Consider the following 9576-nt stretch of genomic DNA (forward strand, 5'->3'; position numbering starts at 1 on the left):
AGCTGAATGTCATTGACAAAAATTCTCTAAACTTCAAATGGAAAGTAATTTTGAGAGATGTATGACATATCCATGCAGACACAGGTGGCATGTGAAAAATAGCCTCAGCAGTGCCAGTGAAAAATCTTATTTGATTCACTGGGATCAAATAAGCTTGCATAATGAGTTTACAGGCCATTTACTGGTTGAATATATTCATGTGTTGATTTACTCAAGTGAGTAGCATGACTATATTACTAAGAAAGGATAAAAGCATATCCTTGACATGGAATAATGGCTGCAGTATGTTTACGTGGGGAAAAAAGCCCAGAGAAGGTTAAACCCTTCCCTCACACTTCTTCCTGCCAAAGTTGACTGGACAGCACACACAAGGCACTTCTCTACTTAGCAGTGGAATATGGGGCAGTGACCCCAAGCCCTGCAGAGTCATGCAGATAAATTAGCTCGGGTTGTGAAAGCGGGACATTACCCTAAGTTAATAAGCTTTGTCTTTCAGCAAGATTAGTTAGCGTAGGTACAGGGTTGCAATGATGGGGCTGTAATATGTCTGGTTTCACAATTCTCTCAGTTCTTGAGAGCTCCATTGAGCTCCATAAGCATTCCTATATTTCCATTGCATGCTGTGAAGCTCAGAAGTGCTGTATCCTCCTGGGGCCTCCTCTGGAACAAGAGATCCCAATACTCTGTACCTTGGTACAACAGACCAAGAGAACCAATGTAGTATTGCTAGATGCCACAGCCTTAGGCATAATTCTCAATGCACATGGTCTTCCTTGATCAACAAGGGTAAAGCTGAAGACCTGTCCAGAAAAATGGTTCATTATCAGTACTATTTCCAGGACAAGACTACACATAGGCAGGATACATTTTAGTGTGGGAAGTGGACTAGATAACAGATGGGCAAAGGAGGTTTTGTCCAGATACTTAGGAAAAGACCAGAGTGAAGAAATTGCTTAAGCTTATTGATAGTTAAAATGTATTGATGATGGTTTTCTTTCACCTCTAATGTAAGTTTTGAATATCCAGGTGATCCTGCATCCAGAGTTTCTTTCTTCAACAAGCCCATTGCTGCCCTTGGACTATGAGGAGTTTGTTAGAGGCTGCCACCTTGGTGTATTTCCGTCTTACTATGAACCCTGGGGTTACACGCCAGGTAGGCAATCTGTACACTTAACTAGTATCGAAATATGAATACCCATTCTGTTGATGCAGAATAGCTTTGCAGCCAGTTTCTTGTGGAGTGCTGAAAAAACTCTTTTGGCTCTGTTTCCTCTGCAGCACAAAGGTCTTACTGCTGCCAAATTTGGGGGCCAGGTGGTATAAAATGGCATCTACTGACTGACAACTACTCACATTTGTCCCTGCGCTGGACCCTTTCCCATACTAACATGTAATCTTTTGATTTTCTGTGGCTTTAGAACAAAAAAATCATTTTTTTTAAACTTAATTCTTAACTTGATTCAAGGATTTTAAAAGAAGATTTAGAGGAATGTACATATTGAAAAAAGTAGGGCAAGAAATCTGATGCTACCAGCCGACATACTTCAGTGGATTTAATTCAAGATAACAATTAAGTTTGATAGAATCATATAACACCATATCTAAGATAGTTGCCACAAATATATGCAGTGGTAGAGAATCTCACAGAATTAAATGGAAATTTCTAAAGATACAGAAAGCATGTAGTTTCTGACTTTAAAAAATTGGCCCAGGTTTACAAAAGGCACTTAACACCTGATGAAATCAGTGCAAACTATGACTTTGAATACCTATGAAGATCAAAGCCTAAGTGCCTGGGTTTTTTATGTCTTCCAAAATACTTTCTGTAGTCTTGATACACATATGAAAGTTGGGGTGCCCCTCTGAAGAGCATTTGTTTTAAGCCAATGAATCAGAATAGAAATTTTGCGAATTTAGTAATTCTCCAGAGCTATTTCTGTCCAACTAAGACAGCTATTCAATCCCAAGAAAGACAACTGTCTTGCATTCCAGCAATTTCTCTTCCTGTTCTAATCTCAGCTAAGGTATAAAGAAAGTGTGGCAGCCAGGGATGATTTTGAAGTGAACATTAAAGTAAACCTGGTCAGAAAAGTTAGACTGGTACTTAGTTTTGAGGAAAGATGTGCTTTACACTAGTTAAAAGTGTAATTTCTCTTTCCTTTACTAATGCAAAAGTCATTCTTTTTGTTGATACCCATTTAATTCTGCCAGAAACAAAAAGTGAATTTTTTTAAGGTAGATTTATAGCTCTATTTTATAGACACCAGTTTTATTGTCATATGAATGAAGGCCATGTAGATGGCTTTCAGCATTTCAAAGACTAGAGTATTTACTTTATCTGCATGCTGTCTTAGGTTAGGCTTAAGTTCAGCTGCAAAAATTCTTTAAGCCTGAGTAAACAGTTATCCTTACTCACAGCAGTGATAGAAATAACTACAAAAGATGCATACATTTTCTAATTTTATAAAAGTAGCTCTGCATCTACTTTGAATGCAGTCCTGAGTTAATAATGGAGCTTGTTGTTTGTTTTTTTTTTCTTGCTATAGGGACCAGTTTACAAACAATGAATATAAAAATACAAAGTTTAACACACTCCTGCACTTAAGAGGTTCAGTTTTGTAAATAGTTGTGAACAACTAATGAACATATGTGTACAACAGGCTTCAATTTAAAATCCAAACAAACAGTCCAGACTATATATTGGGGTTCTCTGTTTCAACACTGGACTCCCAGAAAGTTTTCAGTTTAGCTGCTGGAAAACACAAAGATATGTTTGCAAAAACAGTGTACAATTTTCTCTTTAAAATGTCTTTTTCTTTCTTTCTTTTTTCTTTTTCTCCAAATCCACAACAAAGCATAATAGTTTTCACTTCACATTTTCAGAGCAGCTCTAGTGTTATGGGACCTTCTGTCTGCCTGTTTCTTTTTCTTTTTTTCTCTCAAGGTGAAACCATTCAAAGCATATTGCCCTGAAATGCTTTTTGTCGTGTTTCTTTTGGCAGCTGAATGTACTGTGATGGGCATTCCCAGTGTAACCACAAACCTTTCTGGATTCGGCTGTTTCATGCAGGAACATGTTTCTGACCCAGCAGCTTATGGTAACATTTTTAACACCATATCAAAATACCTCCTCTGAGTTAGGAAAGCAAAAAGCACAGCAACGATGCAGTTACTCTTCAATTTCATGCTTTCACTAGTGCAGTGGAGTTCATTGGGGGAATATATTCAGAGCTCTGAATATCTCGTTATGTTGAACCAGCATTCAAGCTTTCATATTTATCCAAACCCTTTCCAGGTTCTCTCTCTTTTGTCTCCCTTTAACCTTTTGTCTGCTTTATCCTTCCAAACTCAGCGCTCCTCATACTACTCTAGAGTCTCCCAGCACTTCCCGTTAATGGCTCTGGTTACAGTGTAACACTTCAGTGTTACATTTACATTACAGCAGTGAAAATCTGCTTCTCTTTGAATAGTCCAAGAAGAATGTACTGGGACTTTGAGGCCAGTGAAACTAGCCCCCACCAAACAAAGAGTAAATTATCACCTACACTAAAAAATAAGCCTGTGAAAATAAAAGGAGCCTACTTACAAATAAGCATCAGCTCATAAAGATTTAGAAATGGTTCATGATTGGAGTGTGGTGAGGAGGAGGGTAGCCAACTCCTGGTGTGTCAAGACAATATTGAAAATGTGCCCAAAGTAGGGCCTTTTTCTAAGTATCTAGGCTTGTCTGCACAGTCAGGCAATGACAGTTCCACACTAGTACCAACTATGCCCTGACCTAGGGGCAGGGCTAGAGCTAGTTGCAAAATACGCTTGCCTGGGTAGACATGTCTTTGAGAGCCTTCAGAAAGGTCACAGACCAAGAGCACAGGTCACTTGCTCTTCTCTGCCAAAACATAGATGTGAACATTGATTTAACTTACTGTACATTCCTAGGGGACACCGGGCACTTCAGTTAAGGTAGTTGTCCGTCTGTCTTGTCCATTAAGATAGCTGAGGTCTAGTACCCTCTTCTTCCCAACACCCTGGTGTAAGGAAGGTGGTAAGAATAAAGTATTGATCTTCACAGACTACATAGAGACAAAGTTTACCCTGGCCCTCTCTCTGCCAGAACTGTATGTTAACTAATGTATGTGAGTTAGCTATCTCTATGGAAACACTTGTATTTCTACAGAAAACACAGCCTCTCTCCTACAGGCTGATTCTGACCATCCACACTTCTAAATTCTACTGCAAACTAGGAAAGCACTAGATTTTTTTTTTAAGCAATCAGTATTTTAAAAATTATGGCAGACAAAAATGATATGTCTTTATCCAGAAACTCTTGAATCCTTTTGGACATACTTACACAACAACAAAAAAGCCTCAGAGTTTTGAATAATTTGCTGAATTTCAGCCTGAAAGGTAAAGAAAATTAGCATAAAAAATACATGTTTCTCTTCATCTTTCCATTCCATCAGAACAGTAACAAATGCTACAGTTATAGCTTCCTTCTAACATTAAAAAGAACATATAATACATGTAATGTTTGTAAGACTATGTGACAGAAGGTAGAATGGAAATGTAAGAGGTCAGATCCCATTTTCAGTTCCACTCACCTTCACCTTTTTTGTGTACTTCAGGCATCTACATAGTTGACAGGAGGTTCCGCTCACCTGATGAATCATGCAACCAGCTGACTCAGTTCCTGTACGGATTTTGTCAGCAGTCCCGTCGCCAGAGGATCATCCAAAGAAACAGAACTGAGAGACTCTCAGATCTGTTGGACTGGAGATACCTAGGCAGGGTGTGTGAAACTATGTAATAGAGGTATTAAAAATTCCAGACACATGGGTCTAACTAGCGGTCTTCAGCGTCATGCTACAATGCAAGGAGACATCCCTGTTCTGAAAAGCACCTCTTAAAGGTGCTAAAGGCAAAGCCTGCCTTTACACTTCACTGTAATGCTTCCATTCTCCAGTGGTAAAGACGTGACTTGACTGAATAGGTTAGAGCAGAAGCCAGTCACACTGAGGTCTTTGTACTCCTCGTGCTAAAGACAATGTAAAAAGCTTGGGTCTCTGACAACACTGGCAACCCTACACTAAGTAGGATTTGTGCTCCAAAGTCATCCAGACTCTTTCCAAAATCCTACCTGTTCTTCCTAAAATGCTGCTGGGCCTTGTGGCTCCTCAACACTCCTAAACTACCTCTATGCCTTAAAGGCAAAATAGTGTTTTTAATTTGACATAGAAAACACTGCAGTACCACCTACTAAGAAGACAGTAGCAAAGCAGTATTCTCAAGTCCACAGGAGCAAAGAAGTGAATGCACATATATCAGTTTTGTAACTATTTTGGACCTTGTCCTGCTCTGATATCTGTGTGAGAACCTTTCTGTTTATATGGTTCCCAACACAGCATAAGACCCTGACACAACAAGCCATCTATAAATATTTTTGCCAAATTCTTAAATACCAGGCCTCAGTAAACTCATAAATGTTACTTCTATGTAACTGTTACACATGCTTCCTATGCAAGGATGAGTCCAAAGTTTATGTGTATACACATGAACACTTAAAGATGTAAATTTTCCTGGTTAAAAAAGAGCCATGAGGGATAAAGAATACCTGTCACTCAATAAGAACTACACTGACTGAGACAAATGCTGGTTTCCATCTTGATACATCTTAGTCTTACAGAAACCTCATTCAGCTTCTGTTCCAGATTCTACTTCAGTGTGAATCTAACATGAATGGCTCACTACTTCACAGCAATGTGTTCATTATAAGCAGTGATATCAGTTGGATTCTCCTTAGCTGAAAACATGTTTAGCCTTTGTTCAGCATCATCTTTTAGAAGATACTCATTTTATGTTCCTTTTTTTCCTGCTTAAGTCTACCCAAGACTTCCTTGACTTGTAAAGGCTTCTTTTTTATGTTGCAGTATTACATGCACGCCAGACACCTGGCCCTCAGCAGAACATTCCCAGATAAATTTGAGATGGAACCAAGTGCTCCACCAAAGGTAAAGTCTGCTTTTGGAGATGAGTTCATCTGCATTTTAGTTACTTCACAAAGAGAGAGAGAAAGAATGTGTGTGTGTGACAGAAAGAGAGAGAAGAGAGGTAGCAAGTTTTGTTTTAACTGAAGGGAAGTAGGAACTCATCGTTAAAAGCTCAACAAGTTATAGACCCAAGCTCCAGTCAGGAGTTGTAATGATATCAGATGCAAACACTAGGGGTACCAGGTGCAATACAGGAACAGTTCTTCAGGTGATTTAGAGATCTGGGTGGGACCATGCCACTTTAGACCACCTGAGGAACTATCCCTTGAAATTCCTATTTGAAGAGCGGCAGCTTCTAATTTTGCTTCTGCTTGAGGTGCTGGAATGTGTCCAAAGAAGGGCAACAAAGCTGGTGAAGGGTCTAGAGCACAAGTCTTATAAGGAGTGGCTGAGGGAATTGGGGTTGTTTAGCCTGAAGAAAAGGAGGCTGTGGGGAGACCTTATCGCTCTCTACAACTACCTGAAAGGAGGTTGTAGCGAGGTGGGTGTCAGTCTTTTCTCCCAAGTAACAAGTGATAGGACAAGAGGAAATGGCCTCAAGTTGTGCCAGGGGAGGTTCAGATTGGATAGTAGGAAATTTTTTTTCAGTGAAAGGGTTGTCAAGCATTGGAACAGGTTGCTCAGGGAAGTGGTTGAGTCCCCATCCCTGGAGGTGTTTAAAAGACGTGTAAATGTGGCACTTAGGGACATGGTTTAGTGGTGGATTTGGCAGTGGTTAATGGTTGCACTTGATGATCTTAAAGGTCTTTTCCAACCTAAATGATTCTATGATTTTGTGATTCTATGATAAGTGCCATGGAGATGTTCTGCACAAAGCAAGTAGAAGGGGAGCCAGAAAGGATGTTCTAGGGAAAGCAAGGCAAAGTATTGCCTTCATCTAAACATGGTATGTGAGGAGGAGGCTCTAGCTGGAACTGAAAGGGGTCAGTTTAAAGGCACGCCTTCAAACAGTTCTTGCAAAGTGCATATTAGCACTAATTTGAGAAGGGAAGCTACTCAGATCCAATGTAAGAACAATGTTATTTGAAACCAAGCTCCAGACACCTCCAGAAAGCAACTCATTTTTTTAAATAAGGAGAAAGAAGGCTCAGGCCAAAACCCCTTGCTTCGTTCTGGTTTTGCAGATATTGACATAACTAGAAAACTGTTCTAAAACTTCAGACTGAGTTCTGAATTTCAATAAGCATATTCTGACTACAGAGTACAGAAGGGTTTTGTGTAGTGTTGATGGTTTTAAGGCGCAATAAAGATACTCATATTTTTGCAAAAAGCAGTGCTGGAAGAACAGCATATTGTTTATGGCACAGGCTAAAGATCACTGCCATGCAACTGTGTACTTAGTGGCAGAGAAGGACTGAGGGGATCTGGGTTCAAGGGAGTTTGATTTTAGAGTGCAGAGCAGGTCTAGCTTGCATCCCACCATTGGTTTCCTTTGAAGTGTTGATAGCCTTAAATTGCTGTATACAACCAATTGAGGAACACTGTGATAATATATACAACTTGCTTCTCTCTCTGCCAGACGGAAGGTTTCAGGTACCCCAGGCCTTCATCAGTGCCACCATCACCTTCTGTCTCTCAGCATTCCAGCCCTCACCATAGCGAAGGCGAAGATGAAGATGAGGATGAAAGATATGATGAGGATGAGGAAGCCGAAAGGGATAGGCAAAACATCAAGTCTCCCTTTTCCCTTGGAGTATTGCCGCAAGGGAAAAAGAAGCAGCATGGAGAATACAGGAACTGAATTTGTTGCTCTCACCCTGGCAGGGTCTCTCCATCCATTCAACAGTTTCTCCTGTAGGCTTGGCAAGCTTTGTGTTAAGGACAGTGTGATATAATTAGGGGAATCTTAAATGTTGCTTGAGCTACACTGTTGGAAAGCCTAATATTATTTCACCTTGAATGTAGTTTAAATGACAATTCTTCTGTGCCCCTTGAGGTAGAAGGGATTTCTCAAGCTTAATAAACCTAGAGAATGCGACAGTCCCCTCAGGAGCTTAAACAAACTGCAGATGATACCTTTGTCTACGTAATCATCTATATTAATCATAGTCTATGCTGATAGCTCCATTATGGGTGTTCCAAATATATTCCTGCTTCATTTATGTTCCCCCTTTTCCCCTCCTAAACTACCATGAACTTTAAGACAGAGCTCAAAAAATTTAGAGAAAAAAGTGTTACGCTGGGGAAACCTTGGCAGGGTTAAAAAAGATACACTGAAAAGAAAATGGTCTTTCTTTTTTCATATGCTGTTTATTGTAAGCTTACATCATTTAAAACATTTTTTTACAGCACACAAAAGTGTCTTGATCCAGTGGCAAAACATACTTCCTGTGGAACAATATAAAGTCTTATGCAGTGGGCATTTGAATTTGAGAGACAAATGAAGTCATCTTTCTGAAGTCATTTAGACCCACAATAAACAGCAGACCGTTTATTTTCTGATTCCTCTGGTATGTCCCTTTTACTGTTTTCATCTTGTCTGAGATTCTGAGTTTGTTAACAAACTAGTTTGGGAGGAAATTAATGTGACTTGGCTACAGAGAATGGCAAAATTTCCTTAAGTAACACCTTCCCCTGCAGACAAACCTACATGCCATAGGGCAATGTAACAACATTCAAAGATGAGTAACTCTAGTTCTTCCAATTACCCCGTTAGTCCATGGTCTATTTCACTTCTTCTAGAAGAGACCTAATCATAACAAAAAATGCTAAAAGAATTCCAAGAACACATCTACCCCACAGACATAATTTTGAAAAGCACCTGAAACTTCAAAGTGCTTGGGGAATAACTGAACTTGACAACGAGAACTAGATGTTTCATTTGCCTTACAGAAGGCTTTCAAAAGTATTTCAATTCCTAGAGATGCAGAGAGCGCCTGAACATGCTCTTCAGAAGTAGATCTTGACATGAAGACATTAGGAAGGAGATTTATCTTTTATTTTAGAAGTTCATGCATAAAGAATTTCTCATTCTGTTCAAGAAAAGACATTTCCAGGAATTGGTTCAGCCTGTTCTTCAGCAGGTAGGATGATGTAACCTTTGGAGATATTTACCTTCACTGTCAATCCAAGGGAGAGCCTAGATGTCCAACTTTGATTAGACACCTACCTTTCAAACACTGAACTAACATTTGATGATGTGCTTCTTACTATAGGCCATACCGAATAAAAATGATTAAGTGCCTGTTTGCATTTTTGGCCACCTAAAATCAGTTTTAAAATTGGACTTTCATTCTTAAGCTGATTCGGGTACTAAAAGAATAAATATTTTCAGAAGACAGGTTTGGGCTTTTATGGCAAGAACTTAATTGGATTTAAAAGGAGTCACTACTTTTCAGCCATTTTAAAGGTAATTGAAACAATGAGTAGTTATTTTTCATATGAAAGTGGTGAAAGCAAAGGTACTGCAAATACTTTCCTTCATACAATTTACTAAGTGGAGAACAACTGCATTTTGTGAGTTCAGAAATGTATATTCTTCCCCGAAATGCTTTTAATCAAAGTTCCCTTGCAGTCAAAGAATGTAATGGCC

The 9576-nt window shown here is 39.3% G+C and overlaps 1 protein-coding gene across 1 annotated transcript in view; it reads left to right on the forward strand.

The window, feature by feature from the left end:
* Positions 1-8989, forward strand: part of GYS2 (glycogen synthase 2) — a 47948-nt gene extending 38959 nt beyond the window's left edge. The window contains exons 12-16 of the mRNA XM_009465092.2: positions 1027-1153; positions 3003-3098; positions 4623-4786; positions 5925-6005; positions 7564-8989. Coding sequence (XP_009463367.1) covers positions 1027-1153; positions 3003-3098; positions 4623-4786; positions 5925-6005; positions 7564-7785 — 690 coding nt within the window. The 3' untranslated portion in view covers positions 7786-8989. The remainder of the gene's footprint in view (positions 1-1026; positions 1154-3002; positions 3099-4622; positions 4787-5924; positions 6006-7563) is intronic.
* The last annotated feature ends 587 nt before the right edge of the window (positions 8990-9576 follow it).

This window comes from Nipponia nippon, unplaced genomic scaffold (genome assembly GCF_047370975.1).
Source record: "Nipponia nippon isolate SJK-2023a ecotype South Korea unplaced genomic scaffold, ASM4737097v1 scaffold_3, whole genome shotgun sequence".
NCBI lineage: Eukaryota > Metazoa > Chordata > Aves > Pelecaniformes > Threskiornithidae > Nipponia > Nipponia nippon.